At 43.3% G+C, this 27,982-nt stretch overlaps 1 protein-coding gene across 1 annotated transcript in view; it reads right to left on the bottom strand.

Moving 5' to 3' along the window:
• Positions 1-27,982, bottom strand: part of PLXNC1 (plexin C1) — a gene marked incomplete at its 5' end in the record, with an annotated part of 177,452 nt that overhangs the window by 121,833 nt on the left and 27,637 nt on the right. The window contains 2 exons of the mRNA XM_006154842.1: positions 15,708-15,808; positions 19,636-19,770. Coding sequence (XP_006154904.1) covers positions 15,708-15,808; positions 19,636-19,770 — 236 coding nt within the window. The remainder of the gene's footprint in view (positions 1-15,707; positions 15,809-19,635; positions 19,771-27,982) is intronic.

Here is a 27,982-nt window from a genome sequence, read left to right as displayed (position 1 = left end):
AAAGGTTTTGTTTGTTGTTTTGTATTGTTTTGTTTTGTTTTAATAAGAGCATCCCAAGGTCTTTTTCTAAGTGATTTGAAACAGATGCCTGCATTTTTAGGAGACTCACAGAGCCCAAAGGAAGGGCCAGGTGGTCTCCAGAATCAGGGGACTTTCATTACATTTGCCAACCGGTGAGATAAAGAAACCAAAAGGCACTGAAGAGACTAGAAAGTCACCGTGACAACCTAAACTCCAAATTAAAGGCCTGCAGAGTCAGGAAAGGGGAAAGCCAAAATACAGGACCAAAATAACTTGCTGGGAAAGCTGAAAAACTGGATCTTCAACACTCAAACTGAAAGTCAATCTACGTGACGAAATTATGTTAATAACTGAGACAATTTAGAGGATGTTTTTAAAAAGCAAAATCATCTAACATGTCATGCAATCTTTTCACATAATTGGATTCATTCATTCCTCACAAGAAATTGATGAAGTGGCTACAATAATTGTTCCTTTTCCAGACTGGGAAAACTGAGGCATGGAAGGCTCTATGATGATTTCCTAAGATCACAGAGTTAGAGTGGAGGAGGTGGGGTACAAAACCAGGCAGTGGAACTCCCAAGACCACGGTCTCATCTATGACCCTGGACAGCCTCCCACAATAGCTAACATGGACTGAGCTAACAGGCACTATTCCTAGGGTTTTCTGGGGTTAACTCATCAATCCTCCCAACCACTTCATCAGGTAGGTTTTATTGTCACCACCTCAGTGTCAGAGATGAAAAAACAGAGGCTCAGAGAGGTTGGTCAGCACGTTGTCTGGCCCTGGTATCCATATTCTTGCTCAAAGAAATTAAAAGGCAGACATTTAAATGCCAATTTAATAGCAAATAGGTTCTCCCAGGGCATGGTTATATAAGAATATACAAGTTTTATTCTATTTTCCAAAGTGTGTTTCTTGGGTTGTTTGGGATGTTAATGTTAAAGTAGGATCCTGTTGCCAAGAAGTTTGGGAAACACTAAAATGAAATTAAGCTTGTTTCTCTGCTGGAGGACTTCTCAGAGCCTTGAATATGTATTTGTGTTTTATAACTTTCCAAGGCAAGAATGAATGTTGCACTGTCTTCTTACTTTTTGCAGAGGCTTGTTCTAAGGGCTTAGAAGTCCTGGTCATATGCATTGGGAAACACTACTCAATTTTAGTTAGTGAGCAATAATCCACATGGCAAGTCTAGTTAAAACACACATTGCCTTGGGCCAGCCAGAGGCATGGTGGTTAAGGCACAGTTTGGGTCCTGGACCTGGTGACTTGAAAAAATATTCTGGGTGCATGTGCGACCAAAATCCAGACAGGAAAATGGAGACGGGATTGTGGTGCACCCCCGCCTCTGGGGTGCTTTCTCATTTTCTCTCTCTCTCTCTGTCTCTGGTGAACACATGTCCCCTATAGCAAAAATATCAAAATAAAAAAAGGAAGAAAACATGCCTTTACTGGTTAATTTAGGTACCTCCCATACCCAACTGGTCATGGCCTATTTTTCTAAGCTACCTCTGCCCATTCTTCCCCTCATTTCTAACCTGGTCCCTCAAGCAGCTGCCTGACTGGTTTCCCTCTTTCTCACCTTCAGTGCTTCCAACTGGTTTCTACACTGACATCTAAGTTATTTTCAATCTCAGAACTGATCATATATCACTCCCTGTTTTGTTTTATTTACTTATTTTTATTTTTTTAGAGAGAGATTTTTGGTGTAAGGTGCATGTGCTCACCTGAGAGTCAGAAAGCAAGAAATCACCGCTCCCCAGGGAGGATGGCCATGCCACAATCCCTTTTCCTCCAATCTCCTCTCAGGATTTTGGGTATGCACGCACATGTACCCGGTGAGAGTTTTAAGCCACCAGGTCCAGGTCTTGAACCATAGTCAACTATGTGAGAGTCCAGCAATGTAACCATTATACCATGTGCTGGTCCCATATTTATTTATTTATTTTAAGTGTTTTTGTCTTAGGGCACATGCACTTGCCGGAGAGAGAGAGACAGAGACGGAAGGGAAAGTGAGAATCACCCACCGGGGGCAGCGGGTAGCCACACTGCAATCCCTCTCCTCCATTCTCCTCCTGGGATCTTGGGGTGCCCAATATGATTTTCAATCCATGGAGTCCTGGGAGCCCAGTGGTATAAGTATATGCCATCTGCTGGCCCCCTCACTCCCTGTTTTAAAATCTCCAAAAATGGGACCAACAGATGGCATAATGGCTATGTCCCTGGACTCCCACGTAGTCGAGTCCTGGACCTGGGCTGGCTTTCTGTCTCTCTGTCTCTCTCTGTCTTTCTGGTGAGTGCACGTGCCCTATAGCAAAAACAAACAAACAAACAAACAAAACACAAAACACAAAACTGTCCCAAATCTCCAATGGCATTGTTTTAGTTTGAATGTGTTTCCTCCATAGATCCATATATTACAGTCTGATGAGTAATGGTAATGTATTGAGAGGGTAGTGCCAGGGCCAGGATTCAAACCACAGTTGACCATGTGGAATCTGGTTTTCTATGCATGGCACTTAACCACTCCACTACAGGTTGGCCCTGGGTCATTTTCCCAATGAGCTTATATTCCAGTGTGGCGTTTGAGTGAAAACCAAATAAGGGGGCGATCATTTAAAATATTTCAAACTGAGCTCAGTCTTCTGCAGAAATCAAAGATACAGTAGGAGGAATGTACTTGAGACAGGCTGGTCAAGAGAGATGGCACTTTAGGGCCAGCAGGTGGCGTGGTGGTTAAGACACTGGACTCTCACATAGCCAACTGTGGTTTAGTTCCAGACCTGGAAGCTTGCTTTCTTACTTTCCTTTTTTCTCCATTTCTGATAAAGTTTAAAAAATAATAATAACAGATAACATTAAATAAATCAAATAATTTTTTTTAAAAAAAGTGGCATTTTAGCTCACACTTCAAGGACAAAAACCATGCAGTCATATCAAGAGTAGTGGAAGGAGCAGTCAGGCAAAAGGCGTGACGTGTGAAAATCCCTGAGCTCACCAAACGCGTGGTCTCTGTAAGGAGCTGATGAAATGGACCAGAAAGGAAAGAGTAGTTCTGCCACTTATAAGCTGGTGACCTTGAGCAAGCCACACACTCTCTGTCTCAGGCTCTCCAACTGCAGAAATGATAATAGTTTCCACCCGGTGGAGTTGTTACAAAAATGTCCATTTATCCAAAAGGTTTACAATGAGACTTCCGGAAATATCAGCATATATTATTATAATATGAAAAAGTGAAACAGAATTCAGGCAAAAAGGTGGATGACAGATACTAAACAAACACAAAGCAATGGTGATGAGGACAGTTCAAGGCTTCTAGAAGCTTCTCAACCACAACCCTCCTTCCTCCCAAGTCTAGAGGGCTCTTTGGGGTGTCTCGTGCCTTGAGCACGTTATTAGAGTCCTTTCCACGATGAGTTGAAATTACTTGTTGGCTGTCTGCTTCCTCCACTAACCTGCGAGCTTCTCCAGGGCAGAGTCTCATTCATCTTTGTTTCCCCCAGGGCCTAGTATAGGGCCTGGCCCACGGCTGGGATTCAACCAACGTTTGCTGAATTGGATTAAGAATTAAATTTTAAAGTGACTAAATTCTTGCCCATGTCTCCATGATAACAGCATAAGTCGTTTCATTGATTTTGGTTCACTGGGTTGGCCTGTTAACTGGCGTGGTGGAAAACCAGCCTTTGTCTTGAAACTTCGAGCTATTTAGCACACATAAAACACAGTTGCAGACTGAAACATTCACACAAAAGGGATTTGTGGCCTTCACCCCATGTGGTTCTTTTGTGGGTGACAAATGTACTAAAAGTTGGCGGTTTTATTTCCAAATGCAATCCGTGAACTGAAGAATTTAGGAGAGGCATTTTTAAAAAATCAAAAACAGGTAGCATGAAAACAAAAATGGGGAGATGATGCTTCTTAGAGTCAGGAAGGCCTGGATTTGAGGTTGCTCTCCCACACATTCCCTGTGCAACTGCAGTTGTCCCTTGGCCTCTGCGGGCCTCAGTTTCCCCACCAGTCAACAGGCAGCAACAGTATTAAAACCTCATTCTCCTGAGAGCACTACCAAATCCCACATTTGGCCTAGTCGTCATGGCATATTCTCTACGGCAGAATAGAAGTGTCCAAACATGACAAAACATTATAATAGCAAAAAAAAAATCGAGAAAAGCAGGAGGCAGGAAGGCTTTGAATGAAGAGCTAAACATTGTGTTTGAATGTGGAGGAGTTGCTGGGAACAGGACGAATACTGGGTCACAAAGACAAGCAAAAACATTTGAGGAATTTTTAAAAGCCAATCAATACATACTTATGAAAGTGCATGCTGCCTGAGATAAGGTCATTTCAAAAAAAATCTATTCCATTAAAACATATATAAAAGGGGTGTTCTTAATGGTGCTTGTTAGAAGTCAGGGGGCATCAATGAAAGTGGTGGTTGCAGGTAAACAGATTGGATACTGAGGGCTCTGGACCTCAGTTACCAGCTCTACCAAGCAAGAGTGAGGTGAGCTTCTCCCTGTGCCAACCATCAGCAGCTCTCTGGGATGCCAAGGATGAGCTGTCCTCCTTCATAGGTATAGGTTTAGCCCCTCTTTACCTTTTGCTTTGAAATAACTAGGGCGTATCTACATATCCTCCCACAACCGATAAAGGGGATGAAGAACCGGAGGGGACCCAGATTGGCTCTAGACTCTTCTCCTGTGTTAGAAGGCACCCCAAATCCCTTCCGGCATTCTCACTAGCCCAGATGCAGAGTTCAGCCTATGCCAGGGCCATTCAGCAATGGCTCGAGGCCTGAATAACATGTTCCTCCTCGCTCCCCACTGCGGCCTCCCCACAGACAGTTGTCCTACTTGCTTCTACACAATTAGTTGGCACAATGGGGTCCTCATGCAAAAAAGGAGGGGCCTCCCCTAAATCCCATTATTATCAGGATTGCTGACATTAGAGCCTCACTGGACCATAAAGAAGTATCCCGGCACAGACTTCAAGTTTGAGATCTGCATGAAGACGCACCCCAGCTAGGAAGGAAAGGAGGAATGAAGGGGTAGTTAGAATGATCTTCTCTGTCCCTGTCTTCCTGACCACTCTGCCAAATACCGCCACAGCCTATGAACAGGGCTCGCTCCAAAGCTCAATGTGCTTCTTTTGGTCTTCGTTCTGAGGTCCTCTTCCCAGTGAGGTTTTCCAGGACCCCAGTTTAAAGCTGTCACCTCCCTCCCTTCACTCAGCACTCTCCATTCCCTTTCCCTGTTTTATTTTCTCCACAGCAGTGAGTACCATCACGCTCTCTGTCTCCTTGTTCACGTTTACCCTCTCCATCTTCCCTCAGGTAGTGGGTGGAATAGTGTCTCTTCCCATATCCATGCCCACCCAGAACCTCAGAATGTCACCTCATTGGGAAAGAAGATCTTTGGATGTACTGAACTAAGAATCTCGCAATGAAATCATCCTGAACTTAAGGCAGCCAATACCTGGTGTCTAAGAAAAAGGAGGTGGGTATTTGGATGCACATGACGAAGCTATCCCATCACAAGCTAAGAAACGCCAGAATCTGGGAAAGACAAGGAAATGGAGTCTCTCTCTAACGTCCAGAAGAAACACAGCCCCATCAACACCTTGGTTTTAGCCCAGGAAAACCCATTTCAGACCTCTGACCTTCAGAATGCTAAGCTAGTAAATCCATGTTGTTGAAACCACCAAGTTCATGGTAACTTGTTATAGCAGCCATAGAACATTAATACACAACTCAAACCTGTTTTCCATCTAGAAAGTGGGGGCTGTGGTAGTACTTACTTCACAGGGTGCCAGGAGGATGAAATGGGCCATGGCATGGAACATCAGCACACACTGTCAGGTATATAGGAAGTATATTCTTTCCCTCTCGTGCAGACTGACTCCTGCCAAGCCTGGATGCAAGGCAGGCTTCCTGTCTTGGAAGGGGCACCAAGGTTGCATTCCAAAGGATGAGCGAGAATACCTTGCTGGACTTTTCTCCTAAAAGGCTCTAAGTGGCCTTTTCTGCTGCCTACAGTCTCCTCTTGTGATGGCAGAACACACTAAGTTAGGTTCCAGAAGAAGGTGGCTCCCAATTACTGTGTATCATGGATTGTCTTGGCCAAGCTTTGGAGTAATAGCAGCCTTGTGGAAAGGGAGCCTCTTAGGGTTAATTATTGGTCCTGGGGAGCTTGAGGAAGGAGTGTCACTTGGAAGAGAGACCACAAGTCAAGTCAAGGAACTGAGATGTGCCCACGAGCAAACACTGAACTTCTTATCTGTGACTCTGGAGCACTGGGAATAAACTTGTTCAGCATTCAGGTTTCAGTTTTCTATACTGTATTAAAAGATCCTCGTGTGGCCCATTCACAGTGGGAGTGTCACTGTTTGGGAGAGTGGAAGCCACACGAGAGGCCCAAGTTCAGTTCCAGGGCCAACCTGAACAGGCTGTGTGTGGCTGTGCATGCCTGTAATCCTATCTAACTGAGAGGCTAGGGCAGGAAGATCATGACACAGCAAACACCTGTTAAAAATGCCTATTTCTGTCTCTCCCTTTTTCTTGTTTTCTCTCTTCCTCTTGTTCTCTTATAAAGGAAAAAAAAAAAAAAAACCCCTTCTCTAGACCCCAAACTTTTCAGAAATCCTGATAGACTAGCTACAGAGCCCTGTTGTTAGGCCAAGTTGAAAAATGATCTCTTTCACAATCTTGTGTGTAGAACAGCTTCACAGCAGCAGAAGACCTAAAAACAGCTACCAGGGGCTGCTTGAAGGTCTTCCCACTGTCAATGTAGAAGATATATGTAGACAAATATGGGGCAAATGTTAAATTTATACAAACAACCAAAGGGTGCGTACAGATACCTTGTAGTTACCGAGCCTGGGGGCTTTCTTCCTGCCATGAACCCACCCTGTGCAGGGGGGAGCACTAAGGAATGGGACAAAAAGGTGAGTTGGCTTTTCTTGCATGGCCCATTTTTTCTAGACCCAGCCCTGGTTCCATTATGTCACTGAGACCAAAGCCAAGTGGAATCCTATGGTGTTGGGAGAAGCGAAATTTGAGAGAAATAGCCAAGTAGGTGTCTCAGGAAGAGATGTGAGATAAACTCACTCTTTACAAAATACACCCAGAGGAAAGTGAGCCTGGGAAGAAGGGTGAGTGGGAAGTTGGTAGTGCTGACGCCTGGATTAGTGCAGTTCATTTTCTGCACTGGCATCAGGGTAATCTTTTTAAGACACAATGTGACCATGACAGTCCTCTACTTAAAATGCTGTAATGAATTCCCAGCACTAATAAAGTCTAAACTCAGAGCCCTTCACATCCTGGTCCCACCCTACACCCCGTCCTCTTCCTTCCTTCCTTCTAGAGCCAGTGCCCCAGAGATATAATTCAGCCTGCCACTCCCTAAACAGACCTCTTGCTGTGCTGGGTCTTCTGCCTGAAAGGCCTTCCACCAGCTCTTACCCTGATGAAAAAAAAGAGCCTTGAACTCAGGCTTCAAGGTCTCATTGAAGGCTAACTCCTCTCTGAAGACTTTCCCAACCTTGGAGACAACCAACAGCTCCCTCCTTGGGCTTCCATCATAACAAGAGCTATCGCTACACTAGCACTTATTATGATCCAGGCACTGTGCCTAGGACTACGTTCATGATCTCACTTAATCCACTTACCCACCCTCTGAAGGAGGTACTATTGTTAACCCTGCTTTATGGAAAAGGAAACTTGGCACAGGGAAACTTAGAAACTCGCAGGTCACACTGAGGCCCAGATTGGATACCAGGCAAGCTGACTTAGGACCTTTCCTCGTTGTTCTCTACTGTGTTGGTCACGCTCCAGCGTAGGAGTCAACCCTCTGGGTTGCTGTGCGGCCCACACACACTATTCTTCCTACTTTCCTATTCAGAAAATGATACCACTGTCCATCTGGTCTCCTAAGCCACATACTTGTATTTCTTCCCCTATAATCTCAACACCAAAAGATATTGTGCTGCTGGTAAAAATGCAGTAGTCCACTGCACTTCAGGCTCTTAGAGATTCAGTTCTGGCACCTTTTGAGAGCCCTTCCTCATCTGACTTGGGTGTCCATCCTTTGGGCTCCAATCTAGTGCCTGGTCCAGTGCCTGGGACACTGGAGAAATCCAGTATGTGTTCAGATAACACTTCTTGATTTTCTTTGTGAGGACTTAGATCAAGGGAGAAAGAATATGTCTTCAAGAAAAACAGTGGCCACCTTGATATTTTATTTTTCACTTTATGGCCTATTTTTAGTGTGTCAGACTCAAGGGGGAATCCAATTAATCACCAAGGCCTGTCAATTCATCTCCCAAATAGCTCTCAAATCCACCCACTTCTTTCCATCACCACTACTATCACTCTAATTCAGTCCTCAGTTTCTTGCTGCTTTACAACCACCTGCTAACTTCCTGCCAGCTTCCAGGGGTGTCCCCTTCCATCCACCTTACACCCCAAAGTGCTAATTCTAAAACATAGCTGATCTGGTTGCTCTTCTGATAAAAACCCTGCAATAATTTTTCAAGATCATTTCAACAAAGTCCAAATTCTTATTATTATTTTTTTAATTGCTAGGAGGTACATGCACTCACAAGACTGAGATAGAGAAAGAAAGAAAGAGAAAGCAACCTGCGATGGGCATGGTCATGCTGCACTCCTGTCTCCATTATTCCATCGTGTTGGGATTCTGGGCATACTTGCACACACACCTGACGTGTTTTTCCAGCCACTACGATCAGGATTCAAACCAGAGTTGGCTATGTGGGATCTGGCTACCTTAATCACCGAGCTACAGAGCCGGCCTCCAAAGTTCAAAGTTTTTAACGAGTGCCTCATCTGCCCCTGCCTACCAGGCCACCCCCACCTCCCTACGCTCTTCTGCTGTCCTGCATGCTTATTCACTCTGAGCTGCAGACCAGGCTTCCTACCTCTCTGGCCTGTGCACAGCCTGATCCTCAGCCAACTTCCACAGCCTCCGCTCTACTTAGCTGATATCTGTCTTCACTGCAGAGTCATCTTGGATAACCCCTTCTTCAGGAAGTCTTCCTTGACCTTTCAAGTTTGGATGAGATGTTTTTTTATGTCTCTCCATGACATCCTACACTTCTTCTTATTATACTCTATTCATTCATCTCCCTTACGCACTGGTAGATCCGACTGTGGCTCCCAATTCTTCAATCACTCTTGAGTGAGGACTACATATCCCAACCCTTGCCATGTCACTTTGCAATGTCTCCTACAAGAGTAAGTTGAGTAGTTTCCCTACTCACTGATGGTGAGCTTAGCTGTGTGGCTTGCTTTGCAAGGGGATGTCAATAAATATGATGTGTGCACAAGGCAAGTTGGCTTCTCCTGCACAACCCATTTTTGCAGGGGACTCAGTCTTGGTTCCATTACGCCATGCCTGTGCGGAGGCTCTGAATCATACATGTTGCACACTTCAGCTTGGTCTCTCACACTTCTGCTGTCTACCTTATGAAGAATATGTACTGAATTAGAGACTTATGAAGCAGATATGAATTTAACCTGTTGTTTGACACAGCCTCCATCTTCCTCCCTACAACCTACAGGTATACCTCTGAGCAAGAAAAATAAAGGTAAATAAATGTGTGTTCTTATAAGGCACTACGAATTTGGGAGTTGTTTGTTACACAGTATTATTGGAGTAGAAACTTGATGATACACTTGTCTATATCTATCACCAGATTGCAAGCTCCAGGTTGACAAGAAAGAACTGTGCCCCTAGAATTGGGCATAGGGCTTAGTACACTGTCAGTGCTTAAGAAGTATTTGTGATTGGACGTATGGTTGAATGAATCAATGTTGGCCATTGACAGGTCTGTCTCCATAACAAGCATGTACATTCCTTAAAGCCAAGAATGGCATCTGATTTCTCTCAATAGCTCCTAGTCATCTCACTTCCCACACTGGGCTCATGCTAGGTATTCAATAAATATTTGCCGAAATTAAATAAATTGAATTTTGTGGGCTGGCTTGGAATCAACCCTTAATTTATGACATTGTTTCTATGGGAAAATGCATTCTGTGTGCCAAACAAACTTGCAAATGAACTTTTGGAGCCTCACCCATTCATTGGTTTGGATTGTCAGTTTTGTGGAAATCCATAACTGAACACATGTGCTATGCTTTGCAATATGGGAGAAACTGAGAAACTGCTTCCAAACCCAAGATATTCAGCCTGCAAAAATTCACTTTCCACCCACACAGACAAATTCAGCACAGGTTGAATTTGAGGTTCCAACAATAAAATACTAGACTTTTTAGAGCTCATTGTTTATTTAATTGCTTTTTATCTGCTTAGACTGGATGCCTATTCTTAACACCCGATCAAAAGGAAGTTAAGATAGTTTTTTTGTCTCCCCCCCCACCCCAGCCAAAAGCATTTTCTAGACACGCATGCAAGAAAGCTCAACCTTCTCAACAGAGAAAATAAATTATTTTTCTAAATAAATCTGTGACATTTAAAATAAACACAGTGGGATGCTCTACAGTTATAAGAAAACACCCCCCTTTAGAATTCCTAATTTTGAATGGTACTTGGAGCTTAACATGAGTCACAGATCTGAGGTTTAGTTTCATTCCATCTTAGGCCAGAGCCAAGCCAGTCTGAAACAAGTGCTGTGACATGGCTGTGAAGGGCCATCACTCCATGACTCCGTAACGTCTCATAATACTCGAGGCACAAATCTCAACCCACCTTTGCTAGAGTTTACCAAGTATTCACTCTAACTCATCCGTGTAATTCATGGAGCACGTTTCCATAAAGGGAGAGGTAAAGAAATACATCCCAACAGAGAGAGAGGAAGAGAAATAATATACTTTTGGGTAATAATGGGCTTTGAAGGAAATAAAACAGTGAAGTCATGCGTGAGGGCTACTGGCCAGTCAGGTGGAGAGATGGCCTTTAGGACCAAATGGTCAAAAAGAGCCAGTCATGAAAAGATCTGAGGAAGAATGTTCTAGAGAGCAAAAAAGCAAGCACAAAGACCCTGTGTGGCAGAAAGACACTTGACGTATTGTTAAGTCACAAAGCCAACGTGGCTGGGGTAGAGTGAATGAAGGATAGTGGCATATGAGGTCAGAGAAGTGGGAAGGGCCAGATCATGTAAATCCTGAGTGTGGGCCCCGTAGTAAGGCAGGCTAGTGGCTAAATTCTAAGATGGAAAGCTATTGGAGGTCATTAAGCTGCAGGGTGACATGCCCTGATTTAGATTTTTAAAGGATCAGATCACTGCCCTTGGAGAGGACTGGGGCAGGAGTGAGGGCGCAAAAGCAGAAGCAGGAGAAGCAGGTAGCAAGTGGCTACTCCAGCTTACAGCAGGTTGGAACTTAACAGCCAAGCATCCATACAAGCTCCGTGTCCTCTGCCTCCTCCCTGATCATTCCTTTCATCTTATCTACTTTTTAGAAGTATATACACTTATTTCTCCCCTGAGTGGAAGAGACGATAGGATCTCAATGCTATGATCCACCCCCAGCCTCATCCAGCCCTGAGTCATGGGCAAAAGCACTTAGGGAGGTCTCCAGACTTGACCTGGCAGCCCTCCCATGAGCGACTGCCTCAGAGAGTTGTGCTTTACCCTGGCACCACCCGCTGGTGGCCTCCTTTCACCCTCTTGATCTTACCAGCTCTTGCCTGAGGACACGGCTGTCCCACACTCCTCTGAAGGGCTGACTGCTTCCTCTCCCTCATCATGGTTATCCTGCTTGTGTCTTGTTGCCTCTTTTGGGTAATTACCTGTCTCTCTTTCCAAGCCCTGTCTTCCCAGCTTTGAAGCTCTCTCCATCAGCCCGTACCATCCAAATGCCTATGTGCTGTGATCATGGCTGTCCCACACTCCTCTGAAGGGCTGACTGTTTCCTCTCCCTCATCATGGTTATCCTGCTTGGTTATCCTCCCAGCTTTGAAGCTCTATCCATCAGCCCGTACCATCCAAACGCATATGTGCTGTGATCACCTATAGACCACTCCCACCCTGGCCACCCCTTTATTTCTTGAATGTTGAGCTCCTCTCTCTCTCCAATATTGTTCCCATCACTGTTCTTGGTGATTTCCATTTCCATGCAGATTACTGAGCATCTAATCCTCATCGAATACCACCCCCGTTCCTTAACCCTTCTGCCAGTGATCTTGCTCTCCATCCCACTTCAGTAATCATACCTAGGCCTTGTCATTACCAGTAACTCATCCCCTCCATGCCTCAAGTTTGAGACCCACAGTCCAACAATTCCACTGTCCAGTTTCCCAACAATTCTCGAACCCAAATGCAACCTCTAGTACACAGATCCTACCACCTTTTCACATCCCTCACCTCTGTTGTGTTCTCACTTCCAGCTCACTTACACTGAGCCCAGGGGTTCACAGTTATATGTATCAATACCATATCAATATCATCATCCATTCCTTGTGTGCAAGCTCAGCTCCCTGTGCCCCTCTTCTCCCTGAAGCACTTCTCACCAAATCTGGCTAAATTGAACTTTCCCTGACCTACAACTCCACCAACAGAGCTGAACATGGCTTGAGAAAAGCAAAAACAGGCTTACTACTCTCACTTCAAAGATGAGACCACCAGCACCAAGTGGACCTGATGCTGTCTGGCAACCATTCTGTAACACCCTGACCTATTCCCAACTCCAGTCTTCTAGTTCCTTCCTGGTTTCTCTCCTGTAACCTCCAGTGGTCCATCCCCAACCTTACTCTCACTGGTCTTCAATCACTGAAAATGATATAAGCAACATGAAAATACCCTGCACTTGCTTCTGAAACCTGCCTGTGCCCGGGCCCCGACTCCTTACCTTTCCTTCTATCACTGAGGTTGAACCATCCCTGTTCCTGTCTGAGCCGGCTGTCCTAGGGCATATTCTCTTTCATTCGCTGAAAACAACACTCCACAACTCTCTCCTTTCTCCTGCATGATCAGTTTCTCCCCTCTACTGGAATTTTCCCAATAGCATAAAAATGCACTTTGATTGGATGCATCTTAAACAAATAAAACTCTTGAGGTTGCACCAGACCCAGGTCTACAGTCAGGCAATAGCACCAGGTAGAGTGTGAACCCAGGATGGTGCAGGTGTGTTTGTTGGTGTGTTGTGGAAGAGCAGTGCCCAGAGTTTAGGTTGGGAATTGTGCATTGTTGTCTCCTTTTTTGTGGGAGCAGAAAATAGTGAGAAGGAAGGAAATTTACAAAGCACTCAAAAGGATAGAAGAAGGCCTGAGAGTAAGAGAAGTGCATGCATCTACTTATTTTTTGTTTTTATTTTTAGAGGGATTTTTTTTTTTGTCATAGGGCGCGTGTGCTTGCCAGAGAGATGGAGAGAGACAGAGAGAGAGAAAACTAGAAATCACCCCCGGGGGGGGCGGGGGCATGGCCACACCACAATCCCTTCTCCTCCATTCTCCAAACAAACAGAACTCTTTGGGCTTCACTTTCTCCTCCAGAGGCTGCTTCATTTTCTTGCTGTCTTTCTTGGTAAAGCTCCCCCAAAGAGCTGTTCCGTTGTCTTCCTATGGCTCATTGTTGTCCCATTGTCCTCCTATGGCTTTAGCACCACTCCAAACAACAACCTTGGCCACGGTCACCCATCATCACCTGCTAAGTCCAATGCAATGATTCTCTTCTCCTGTTTGACCTCTCAGCAGAATCTGATACAGTGAATCCTTCTTCCGCCCTTCTTTGGCTTCCAGAAAACCAATCTCTTTAGTTTCTCCTCTTCCCTTCCTGGCTGTTCCCTCCTCATTTATTTCTGACAATATCCTTCTTCCCAGATCCTAAATATTGTAGCACCTCAATGCTCAGTTCTCTAACTTCCCTCCTCCATCTACACTCATTCTCTTGTCTGACCTTACTTTTTTAGAGAGGGATTTTTGCTATAGGGTGCATGTGCTTGCCAGAGAGATGGAAAACAAAAAGTCACCCCCTGGGGCAATATTCATGCCACAATTCCTTCTTCATTCTCCTCTTGGGATTTTGGGCACACATGCACATGGTGCCTGGTATGAGTTTCAAGCCACCGGGTCCAGGACTCAAACCACAGTTGACTACATAGGAATCCAGTGATGTAACCATTATGCCATCTTCTGGTCCCCTCTTGTCTGATATTAAGGCTTCTTTAAGTACTCTCCCAACACTACCACATCCCAAATCCCTGACCAGCCTGTGCATCTCATGGACTCCAGACCCAAGCTTGACAATATATTGGGTTGTCAGTAAAGTCACATCATATTTTTTCATGTTTTTCTATGTAAAAATGCATCATGGCTTTTCCGACGACCCAATAGTAACCTCTAGAAACATGTGGCTATTTAATTACCACCATGAGCACCACCACCATCAGCATTACCACCACGGTCACCAAATTAACTCCTGCAAATACAGACACGGGACCTGCATCAATGGAATGGATCTGAGCGATTTGGTAAGACGGCTTGATGGGTGTGCAGCAGTAAAATGTGTTCATGATCAGTTAATCTCTTAAACTCTAGTCTTGGGCAAGTGACAAGAGGAAAACGTTCCTACCCAATTACAATTATTCATGAGAATTTTCCTGGCCCTGCTTCTTTTGTCTGCCAGTGACTCTGACGGAAACAGCCCGGTAAGGAAGTGCTGCTGCGAAAGGCAGGGCAATTATGCGTCTTGCTGCAGCTCGGATTGTGTCTTCCTTCCTGAACTCTTAATTAATTCCATCCCCATATTCCTAGTTTGTTTCCTGACCCTCTTGCTGATATTGTATTTTCCCCTTCATTTCTCTTGACATTCTCCCCCCTGAGCTCCCCAGTTCTCTTCCGGGTCCTTGTGTGTACCCCCAAACTGCCCCCGTGTTGATCCTTCAGCATCCCTCCACCTGCTCTGCTCTTTCTTATCCTTTTCACCTTTAAAAACTGAAAGCACCAACCTGACAGACACTGTTATGATTTTTTTTTCCCCTCTCCTGCCTGAGCTGCAGCTAAGGCTCTCTCCTCCTTGCTTCTATAGCGAGAGCCCGAGTACTGAGTTGCCATGGCAACAGCAGATCCAACCAGGCCGGTCCCAGCGACGCTAGGAACTGCCATGGCGAGGAAGCCGCTACAAGTCGCCCCTGAGCCTGGATGGGTCGTGAGCATCGTAATTCAAGCCTAGGCTGGGCAGATTCTGCCCGGAGACTGAGCTGGTACATGAGGCCCACAGTTGAACGGCGCCTTAGGAGACACCGCCATCAATAATAAGCTTCCGCGGAGCGAGCAGAATCATGACATGATGAGGATTCATTTGAAAATTTTCAAACATCCCTATTCTTTTTATCTTCTCCAAGGGAGAACCCTTTGCACCCCCTTCTCTCTCTCTCTCTCTTTCTCTCTCTCTCTCTCTCTCTCATCTTGGGGAACTCTGCAGAAAGTAATAGCAAATCTCCCTTTTTTTAGCAGTTCTCCTTACCATGGTAAACCTTTCCCTCCCACCCCCATGTGGGGCAGCTCCAAGTGGCTGGGGTCAAATGACAGCGACACTGACATGGCTGGAAGCAACTCTGAGAATTAATTAGGATTACACAATAATTTAGTCTTTGGAGCGATCGGTTGCCCCCAGGTTATTGGAATGGATTGTTAAAGTAGGGCAACAAGTGTTCTGCCACATGACACTTTCTCGAAAATGTGAGGGGGTGAGAAGAAAACTCAGGAAATACCTTTGTGACGAATGGCACCAACCGCAGTGAGGGTCTGTGGCTGTTAAACACTCCGAGCAGGATTTATGTTTACTGCAGTTTGCAACACGAATTCTCCTCACCTAAAAATAAAGATGACAGGAGTTCAGATGGAATTATAAGCAACACCAGGAAAACGACAACCCCTTATCTGATGAAGGGCCCCAAAGAGTGCATTTATCAACTTGAACTCAATGTCTCCATAAAGACATCGGGCAGCGGGTCTCAAGTCCTGGAAGATGAAGTGGTTATATCAGCCTCACCTGGGGAGTTTTCAAAGTCTAGCCTCTGAGACTCTCCTAAGTCTAGGGGTGGGGCCTAGGAGTCTGACTTTGCAGGGCTTTCTCCAGTGAGTCTGCCATGGAGTCTGGTTTTTGAATTGCTAGTATGGTTTTCTGTAGAGATCATGAAACCCAGTCACCTGGCTTTCATACAGAGACAGTCACTGTGTGGTCAGTGGAACGTGGGAAATGAGCATCTGGGAATAGCCAAAGGCCCTGCCCGGCCAGTATCAGCATAGGTTGGCACTGAATGTGGCACTGAAGAAGCCAGGTACCAGAACTTCCTTCAACCCCAGCAGGGCTAGCTCCAGCACTTCAGCCCCCGGCTTGCAGGCTCACACCCTCCACTGGAGGTGCGAAGAAACAGGAGGGGTGTTCGAATCACTTCTCTGCCCCCAGAGCTGCCTCTCCCATGTGTCAGGAAACAACAGACCACATTGCTAGGGGCACCTGGGCCAAGCAGACCCAGGCAGCTGAGACTGTGAAACAAGATGCCCAGAGGCAGGGAGACCTGAGTGTCATGGGGCGGGTTTGCTATGGACAAAATCACACGGCGGGTGGTGGGGAAACTTGAGAACCTCATTATGCCAGAAAGTTGTGCATATGAGAAGGTATAAGAAAGTTCTTAGAAAGGTCAGAGAGGCCCAGACAAAGTGGTATAGGCAGTAGGGTACTACGCCCACCATGTTGGAGGCCACATGGAAGACCAGAGTTTGAATCTCAGTCAACCTGAGCATGCCAGGGGTGCTCAAGCATGTACCCAGGATGCTGGCCATAAAGACTGGGAGAAAGGACGTAGTGAGATCCTGACCCGGATGTCTGTCTGTCTCCATCTCTCTTTCTCATAAAAGGGAAAAAACACATTTTCAAAAAGTTAGAGAAACCGAGAGTTCCAGAAGGGGTTTGTGAGGAAAACAATATGCTGAGGAGGATCCTTCAGTTCTAAGTTGAATTCATGAAGGCCAGCCATGTCCTCCCATCTCACAGACCTGGATGCTGCTGACAGCCACCAGACCATGAGTCTGAGCCAGAATTAACTAGAATGCGGTTACTTCCTTGTAGCTCACAAAACATCTTTTTGATTCGGGGGGGGGATTTTATTAAGTGTCACATAATCTCTTTTGCCTTGTTTTTTTTCATCTGTAAAATGGGGATGGTACCATTGACTGTCATCACAGAGCTATTAAAGACATTGTAGGCACATACTGCATGCTCATAAGTATTGGCTATTGCTATTATGTGAGAAAAAGGTTCCATGGTCCAACAAACATGAAACCTTAGACTGAAAAAGCTAAATGGGTTTACTTAACACCAGGCTTCTGAAAACCTTTGAAAAAGCTCAGCGCCATGGTATTCCAGGAGGAGTATAGCAAGTAACAACTGATCACACGACCACTTTAGCTCAGTGCAGTGGAATGTCTTCAGCACATTCTGTGAGAACTGCTACTCCACATATGTAAACATGTGATCATAATGCTGTGTAAAACAGGGGACACTCTGAATACTACGTTGGACCTGGTCTCTAATTTAATAGTGCAATGCCGTGACTATTCTACATCAATCCACGAATTTCCATATAACTTTTTCCCCTAAGATAGAGTCTGGCTATGTTGCTCAGGCTGGCCTCACATTTCCAATCCTCCTGTCTCAGCCTCTTGAATAGTTAGGATTATAAGCAAAAACCACCACAACCAGCAATATGATTATTTTTAATGGTCATATAATACCATTTTATGGATATCCCATGGCTCATTAGTTTGGCTGTTACTATCTCCCCAAGAGTCTAGGAAAGAACCTGCCTTGGATTTTGCTTCTCTAGGGGTTACACAGGCTCAACCAGAGCCAACTAATAGGATATCTAACAGTATTCCTACATAAAGAAATCAACAATTTAGATACACTCTCCCTAGGACCTCACGTTTTGAATGACCAGAGACTAAAACTCTTTACTTTTCAGAAGATGAAGACTTGCCACCTCCTGCTGGCTTTCACAGTGGTTCCCAGCCTACAGTTCTAGGTCCTGAGGGTCTATTACTATCCATGAAGATAAGATGGGAATTTATAAGCTATTTGCAATATTCCAAAAGGCTGAGTGGAAAAGCATGCACAGATTAGGCAAGACTCAATATCTTTGCTTGGGGTGGAATTTTATCTGCTCCATGTGGCAGTACAGTCAGTACTTTCACAGGCAGCTTTGAGACACCCTTGATAAATAAAGCCTGGGAATGGGAATTGCTACTTAATATATGCGGTTCGTTGAATAGAACAAAATCTTTCAAATGTGGGATCCTCAGGGGAGAGAGGTAATAAAAAGTGTTTGAATGGTGAGACAAGCTGGCATAAAGGTTTCTGTATGGTGGTGAACTGGTGTACAAAAGTGTGTGAGATTCAGATGTGATCATCTCAATGTGGTCGTTTTGATATAACTGACTTTCAGTGTGCAAAGAGAAAATGGCCTTTTAAGACTACCAGTAGCTACAAAGTGCTTGCGCACCTATTCAGAGGAATAATGTAGCTCAGAGTGCTCTGTGACTCAAAAGGAACATGTAGATTGCTGTCATTGCAATTCTACTTAGAATGATTGAAAGGAAAAGAATGGGAAATGAGGATGGGCTATCTGTTACATCCATTATATAATTATGGTAGTCTCAATTATTTTCTCTCTACCTTGTATATTCAAATGACCATAGGTTGAAACCACTGAGCCAGAATATCTTGTTTAATTTTCACCAGTTTTGGATTTGATCTCATTTATCATGGGCTTTAGGATCAGGGCAAAGCTTAAGACCTAGTTGTGACGAAGATTAACCTATAGGAATATCCTTGAGCAAATTACTTAACCTAAGTTTAGATTCTTCATAGATATAAAACAAAGGTAACTTTATCTCATTAAATGGTTAACACATTCCATTAGCAACATTTTTATACTTATACCCGTGTGTGTGTGTGTGTGTGTGTGTGTGTGTGTGTGCGTGTGTACCCACCTAGTAAGAGACTGTATGGTCTTCTTTGTTTGAAGAACACTGACTAGCAAGTGGTCAATAGGAACTCAATAAAAATTAGTTTCCTTTCCCCTTCCTTTGGTGAAAGCACTTGGTAAAGAGGAAGAAAATGTAAAAAAGGTATTACTTTTTTTTTTTTTTTTCAGTAAGCAGAAGCAAGAAGAAAAACAGCCAGATAAATTAAAAGAGGGAGCATGAGCGCCATATATTTCCTGGTTCATGAATGTGTATGAGACTGTGGCCTGATATTAACCCCAGATTTCCAAGCCAGTCCCATTGGGCATATTCATAAATGCATCTAACCGTTTGGTGCCCACACAATAAATGTGTAAATTCAGTTACCTTGCTGATTATGCGCCCATTTGCAAGCACACCCTCCTCTGAAAAACTCAGCACTGGAAATACTGCCAATAATAAAATTGTGTAAATAGGCAATATTTCTTACTTACTTACTGACAGTCAGTAACGTTTTTAATTCCACGCCTGTGAACCACTGCAGGTCTTCTTGAAGCCTACAGCAGTATTTAAACTCTGTAGTTCAAAGTAAAAGCTTCACTATTAGATAATGACATCAATTAAACCATTTTTATTTTTAAGTCGGAAGCAATAACTAATATTTCTACGTACCTCTTTGCCAGCTGTTAGATAGATGTAGATATTCTTTACGGGGTCAGGAACGAGTTTGTAGAAAATAGGTGTTTCCTCTTTAATTTCGTAGATAACCTCTGGGCAATTTGAAGTCAAATTCTCATCAAGAACAACCTATTTTTTTTTTTGTTCAAACAGAAAAATATGATGTCTATTAAATATTTTGAATAGCAAAGTGGCCAAATTTGTAGTTTATCCATAAAGACGCATCCTTTCTTACTCACTACATATACCAGTTAAGGTATCATGCTCCTTAATCATTCTTTCATGCCTTAGTCTTCAACAAGGCTGATAATAACAAGTGTGGCATTTCTGGTTTTTTGGAGCCAAAGTCACCAAAAACGAACTAATAAACAAAGCAGTCACTCATCAAAGCTAGGGCAGTATCCTCTTAAGTGGAAGTTTGTTGTCCACAATTTCTGACCACGTCTCGGTCCTATAACAAGCCACAAGTGACAGCTTCATTAGTGCTGTGCCAAAAGTTACCCTGAAATGAAAGGGCGTAGCTCTCAACATATATTTGCAGAGTTACTCTGATTTTTCTATGTGATTCTACATAGTAATGCACTTTAAAGTAACCTAGACAACATAACAGGGATGGATAGTAGAATATGTTTACATATAAAATATAAACAAGTGTGATTCATTTTGCAGTGGCTTTGAAATTGAACATACCTGAGATTCACTTATCTTCAATCAACACACATCTATTGAATACCCAGTGGGTATTTAGCACTGCTCCAGGTGTCTGGAAAATGGCAGTGAATAAAAGTGAAAGGGATAGATCCTGCCTTCGTAGAACTTACAGTCTTGTGAGTGTGTGCATGCATGTGTGTGTAGACGTGTGTGCGTGCCTATGTGTACGGGGATTGTGGCAGGCTACTAGCAACAGCAAAGTAATATATAAAATGTGAACAAAAATCCAATGTTGTACACTGTAAAAATACATAGTGATTCAACATAAGTTAAAAAATTAATTAACTTTTAAAAGTAAAATATAAAATATACTAGAAGATAACATAAGTCAAGATAAAGTAGGGTAAAGAGATAAAGAAGGAATGCTCAGGCCAGGTCTTCTTGAGACTTGCAGGAGGTGATGGAGTGAGTCATGGAGATGTCTGGATGACACCTGTTCTTAAAAGAGGCCCTGACAGTGGGAAGACCCTAAAATGGGAGGAGGCCAGTGTGGCTCTTGCAGAGTGAGGTAGAGAGGAGGGGGCAGTGAAGAAGTGAATTAACAGGGGCAGATAATGTAGGGTCTTTTAGGCCTGTGTAAAGAGTTTGCCTCTTACTCTAGTTGACAGAGAGGAAGCCATTGCAGGGCTTTGAGTAAAGAAGTGATGTCGTGAGTAGACAGGGTGTGAAGTTTGAAGACAAATGGAAGACTATTACCGTAATCCTGGGAAAATACGATGATGGATTGGGTTCGTGTTTGCATCTTGGCTCTATCTAGTGCCATTGTACTTACTTAACTGTCCAGTGCCTCAATTTCCTCATCTCTAACTTACTTAACCCTCCAGTGCCTCAATTTGCTCATCTCTAAAATGGGGCTAACAGTGCCTTCTTTATAGCTAGATTTCATAGACTCAAATAAGAATTGTGAAAGATACTTAGCACATAAGCAATATTCAATAGATGACAATCTATTAGTATAATGGATTGCAAATTCCTTTTGGGTAGGGACCACGTCCTAATCACATTTGTACCTATCCCTTACCTAATACAGTACTGTGAAAAGTGAATGATATGGTTTGGATAGTAGTTTGCTTCCCCAAAATTCATGTTTTGGAATTTGGTCTTAGTGAGTGGTGATTGGTTGTCTACCAAAAGTTCACACATTGGGACTCAGTTGTGTTGTAAGGTGTTAAGTGATAACTTAATCCCTTCGTAGTTCCCAGGGTGGGACTTCTGGGTGTGATAACATTAGGAAGGGCCTCATGATTGGGTCCTGGTGTGTTATAAAGAGAGGAAATGAGGCAGGCAGAGGCCATATGGATACAAGACATGCTGTGCTGTGCTCCAAGTCTGACTTTTGTCATTTCGTGACAGCATTCAACTTTCCAGCCACCATAACTGTGAATCAATAAGCCTAAATATCTTTATAAACCACTCAGTCTCAGATAGTTCTGTTAGCAATGCAATAACAGACAGGGAAAGTGAAGCTGTTCAACATTTTGCCAGTTTTAACACATACAGATACGTTATCTGTATATCTAGTTATATTTCTAACACTGTGAGTGTCAGTTACATTAGGCATGAAATTTGGAAAAAAAAAAAAAACCTGAGATTCTTCTTAGACAAAGCTACTTTCATAAACCTACTGATCAATTATAAGCCTGTACCCACATATCCTGATGGCAATCAGATATTTACTATTTAACTGAAGACCCATCAATGAGCATCTTTCTGCATTCACTCTCCTTCCAGGTCCTGCGCCAGTGTCTGCCTCTGCCCTGTGACCTGGGACTCTGTTCCATCACCTGCTTGGGTCAAGCAGGGACTCTGTGCAATGCTGTCTCACTCGGTTCCCTAGGACAGCTTATCAAATTCAGTAGCAGCTCTGCAAAAGTTAATCTCACTAACCAAATATATAAAATATGGCTTTTTAAAAAATCTCTTTTTAAACAGAGGCAGTTGAGTCTCAAGAGAGGTGGGGAAGGTCTGTGCCTCAAGTCGTGTAAAAATGACTCAATAGTTGCATTATCCAATAGTGTAGTGACTAGCCACAGATGGCTATTCAAATTTAAATTAAAAATTCACTTCTGCAGTCACACTAGCCACATTTCAAGACTAGCCATGTGTGGCTAGCGGCTACCATATTGGAAAGCACAAATATAGAACATTTCTACCATCACAGGAAGCTCGTTCATTCATACTTTCTTCTTGCTTTCTTATTTTTCTTTCTTCCTTTCTTTTCTTTCTTTTCCTTTTTCTTTCTTCTTTCTTTTTTCCTTTTTTTTCTTTCTTCCTTTCCTTTTCTTTCTTTAATTTTAGGTTTCTGTTCTAAGGCAAGTGTGCTCCCCAGAGACACAGAGAGTGACAGGGAGAGGGAGAGTGAGAAATCACCCCCGCCCCCCCAGAGCGGGGGAGCTTGGCCGTGCCGCAATCCCTTCTCTACTCTCCTCCTAGGATTTTTGGGATGCATGCACACAGGTCCAACATGATTTTCAAGTCACCAGGTCTGGGACTCAAACCACAGTTGGCCATTTGGAAGACTAGCACATTAACTACCATGCCACTTGCTAGCCTGCTGAAGTTTTTGTTTTTTGTTTTTTGTTTTTTTAATTTGAGGCTAGGTCTCACTGCAACATGGTCCTCCTGCCTCAGTCTCCCAACTGGGATTCCAGGTGCCACATGCCATCATGTCTGGCCATTTTCTTTTTCTTTTTTCTTTTATTGGAAAGGTTTTTGCTATAGGGCATGTGCGCTCGCCAGACAGACAGAGAGACAGAGAGATAGAAAGCAAGAAATCACCCCCCAGGGGGGATGGCCACACCACAATCCCTTCTCCTCCATTCTCCTCTCAGGATGTTGGGCACGCACGCACATGCACCCCGTGTGAGTTTAAGCCGCCGGGTCCGGGACTCGAACCACGGTTAGCTACATGGGAGTTCAGCGACATAGCCATTAAGCTAACTGCTGGTCCCATGTCTGGCCATTTTCTGGACAAGGTGTCACGGCATTATTCACACCAGCTTTAAACTTATGATCCTCCTGCCTCAACCTCCTGTATTTCTGGGATTACAGGAGCACACCACCATGCCTGGCCTTTAGGTTGGACCTGCAATTGAACCCTGGCCTCCCACATGGTCCTAGCCTTTAAGACAGTGTCTTGATGTACATCACCACAGCTGAGTCTCATCCCAGAAAGTTCTATTGGACAATTCTGTCCTATGGAAAACTGAGTGAAGGACAGTGGGGTATTGACTAAGGAATAGATTCACTAAGACTTGTCATCTTTAACTCATAACCTTCAGTAATCTGCTCAATTCCAACAGCTGATCTGATTCTGGAAGTGGTTGCATAGAAAAGGAAAAACAGGAAGCCAGTTACCAAAAAAATGTTTGATAGAAATATTTTTAAGTGAAGATGAATAAAAAACAGTCTCCTGTCCAGGTATGTCTTCAGGAATTCATATTAAAGGTCTCATTTGGCAGTGCCATCTACAGCATATTATTATGTTTTAAAATTTTGCCAGAAGGTATGTGTGCTTGCCAGAGACAGTCAAGGAGAAAGAGAAAGAGAGGGAAAAATCAACCTCTAGTGGGATGTGCTCATTCCACAATCCCTTCCCCTCCATTTCTCCATCTTGCTGGGATTTGGGGCATGCATGTACACATGCCTGGTGTGTTTTTCAAGCCACCAGGGCTGGGATTCAGACTGTGTGGTCTGCCATGTGGGATCCGGCTCCCTCAACTGCCACATCACATAGCTGGCCTTGGGACATATTCTCGCCAATAAAGGCAAGCCTAAACCTAATAAAATATTTTAGTGCCAACTTGTATTTAGCATTAGGAAGCTGACGGAGTAGAGGAACAAGTGAAATAACACCACAAGGAAGCAAAAAGCCAAAGCCACAGTGTAAGATCTCCTAGGACAAAGGATTTGCTTTTTCAGTGAGTCAAAGCCAAAGGTAAAGGAGGTGGCTGCTCTAGACACATGAGACAGAACAACTAAATGCGCCTGAAGACTTTGGATACCAATTGGAACAAAACTTTTTTTTAAGAGGTTTTTGGCCATAGGGCGCATGCGCTTGCCAGACAGAGAGAGAGACAGAGAGACAGAAAGTGAGAAATCACCCTCCAGGGGGATGGCCACACCACAATCCCTTCTCCTCCATTCTCCTCTCGGGATCTTGGGCACGCACGCACACGCGCCCGGTGTGAGTTTTAAGCCACCGGGTCCAGGACGCGAACTGCGGTCGACTACATGGGAGTCCAGTGACATAGCCATTACGCTAACTGCTGGTCCCGGAACAAAACAATTTTAAAGACCTTTTGAGTAATCAGGAAAATTCAGTCATAATGACCAAACCGTAGATAATCCTAAGGAATTACTAATAGTTTTGTTTGCTGTGATGACGACATTATGGTTATAGTTATTAAAGACAATGACCATAGTTTTTTTAGAGATGCAAATAAAATGTGTGGAGGTGAAATGACATAGTGTCTGAAATTTGTTTTAAAATAAAGAAGATATAATAAAGGAGCTGTAGGTGGTGTAATGTTTAAGGTACTGGACTTTCACGTGGCCAACCATGGTTCAAGTCCTGGACCTCGCGGCTTGCTTACTTTCTTTCTCTCTTTCTCTGGTAGAACATGTGCCCTGTATCCAATTTTAAAAATAATTAATTAAACAAATAATTTTAAAAAGGAAATGAAGACATCATTTATAAAGTATTACCATTTATGAAATATGAAGTGAATTAGCACTGCTGTTTTTTAAAATAATTATTTATTTTATTTTATTTATTTATTTTTAAACATTTGACCAGAGGACACAGGAGAGAGAGAGAGAGGGAGAGTGAGAAAGCAAGCCACCAGGTCCAAGACTCAAACTATGGTCAGCCATGTGGGAGTCCACCCCCTCAACTACCATGGCACCTGCTGGCCTCACACACTGCAGTTCTTATTGAGGTTAGTCTTGGAACTGAGCTGATACAGATGGACGGGTACCTAGGGAGATCTAGTTTGGTGAAACATTGATTTACTTGATACCTTGGAGATAAAACACCAGTGTTCTCTCTAGAACTCTGAATTACAACATGGAAGCCTTTCTTTCTTTCATCTTTTATTTTTTTAAGTTATCAAAGTGTATGGCGGGCCAGGGTCCCAATCAGTTTCCTGAATAACACTTAGCATGGTCTGCATTGGAGCTTGTCCTGATAACTGTAGATACCAGGTTTAAATTGATATGTTTCATTTGTGTGGAAGTGGGAGCTCTCTGAGAAGCAATTAGCATTATCTATCAAAATTATAAAACATGTCTTTGGACTCCATAATCCTTCGTATATGTATGACATGACATATATTCATTGCACCATCATATGTTATAAACACAAGATTGAAACAACCTAAATATCCAGTAATAGCTAACTGGTTAAATAAATGATAGCACTAATAATGGAATATTATTTAGCTTTAAAAATAATTAGAAAGCTCTTTAAGATTAGCATGTTATGTTAAATATGCAATATACTTGGAAATACATATCCATTATACATGCACACACACACACACACACATACACACACACATATATATGCTTAATGTGTGATATGTTTAATAAAAGGGGGAGAACATATTCCCCCTTTTGCTTGTAGACATGCATGAACTATCTATGGAAGAAACCTATGAAACTGCAATCATTGGTCACTTTGGAAGTCAGGAACAGATAATTCTACTGTACTCTTCCTTGGTTCTTTGAGTTTTGGATAATGTCAATGCATTACATTAAAAAATGAATACATAACATTTAAATTAAAAGATGTTTAAAGGCAAGTGGGTCAAACTGTTTTTCTTATTGCTAGATTATGCAAAGAATGGTCACCATAACTCTGAATGCAGGACACGAGGAAGTTTCCATTCATCTCCAGGGCCAAAATGAGTTACAGAGAGGGGCTAGAGATCTCTGCCTCTGTGTCCTTACGGTCTTGTGATAATGGGCAGGTTTTGATCAATGTTATCTCCACCTCACCCAACCCCAGCTCCAGCCCAGGCCAGGAACAGCGAAGAAAGTCAGTAAGATTGGAGCAGGGAGAACGTATCTTCCTCAGCTCTGTCTAGCTGGCAATCTTGGAAAAAGAATACCATCAGTGAAGTGATGCAGGAAGTAACTGTGAGTCACAGAAACCCAAAATGGGTTGAATTTTGCATAAGAGAAACCTCATCCAATTCATGCACACTTCTTGGGCATGATGTGGATTTTTATCTGTTGCTTTCAGGATATGACCTTATTATAGATCTACTCTGAAGTCAGTCTGAACCTCCCCCATGTAGAGTCTTCCCTATCTATCCTTCATATCTCAAACATCACCTCCTCTGAGTTTTCCACGATCGCTTCTTTACTGTACCTCTACTCATTCTCTACTCATCACTCTATTTTTTTTTGTAGCACTTGTCACTATCTGAAATGACTTTATCACTGATTAATCCATTCACTTGTTTTCTGTCTTTGTCTTCCCACCAAGAGAGCAGGGGCATTTTCTGTTTAGTTTACCTCTGTGTATTCAGCACCCTTAAACAGTGCCTGGCACATAACAGGTGCCTAATAAATATTTATTAAAGGAAAAACTACTCTATTAGCATTCAAGGTTTTATAGGGCTCTTCAGATTTTTCCAGCTGAAGCTTGTGTTGAAAACAAATTTTCCCTGATGGAGAATTTCAGTTGGTGTCAACATATTGTTTCTGTTGACATCATCCTGAAGCCTCATGGTAAGCTATTAACTAGCCTTGGGATTGCTGTTGCATATAAAAAACTCCCAACTATGCTGCTCAACTTAACCGAGTAGAGAGTTCCACATCACACATTGACAAAGACAGGCCCAACACCAACCATGGGAAGGACTCCGTAGCAAGGAAAATGAGGGGGAAGGAAAATAAAACAAAAGGATATTTTTTTCTTTACAATTACCCTAAGACTGAAAAATCACTGTGTTCAAAAGGCTAAAATATTTTACGCCGAATATCTTTTCCTATGCCTCACCCCATGGGACTAACTAGTTGAAGGGCAAATAGCCATTACCTTCATTCTTTTATTTATTTATTTCCATCAACAGTTTCTGAAATATGCTGGGGAAAAGACTTAAACCCTCCACCCCGACACACACACGTATATACATATGCACACAGGAGAAAGCAAGAAAATGATCTAATAGCATAATGTGCCTCAATAGTTAGGATAATAAAGGTAAAATAGAAAGATTGAGGCCAATTTCTCTTTTGTTTCCAATCTCCTTATTGCAATGTAAGCAGTAGGAGAAGTACACAGCCTGAACCACAAGTTCCAGATTTGTGAACTCTGTGGGAGTAATTGTTTCAAACTGGGGATTCCCTGCAGACTCAGCAATCGGGATGAATGAGATAGGGGTGAATTCGAAATGGGCTTCAAAGCATTCTAAACAACCAACCATGGAACCCACTTCCAACTGTATCCTGTTTTGTTTTTTATTGCCAGAGGGCACATGTACTCACTAGAGAAAGAAAGAAAGCACCTCCCAGTGGGACATGGCCATGTCACAGTACTTGTCCCCCATTTTTCTATCCCATCAGGATTTTGGACACACATGCACCTGTACCCAGCGTGTTTTTCAAGCCGCTGGGGCCT

The sequence above is a fragment of the Tupaia chinensis genome, unplaced genomic scaffold, assembly GCF_000334495.1.
Source record: "Tupaia chinensis unplaced genomic scaffold, TupChi_1.0 Scaffold000423_1, whole genome shotgun sequence".
NCBI classification, from domain to species: domain Eukaryota; kingdom Metazoa; phylum Chordata; class Mammalia; order Scandentia; family Tupaiidae; genus Tupaia; species Tupaia belangeri.
This window is presented reverse-complemented; position numbering and strand designations above follow the sequence as displayed.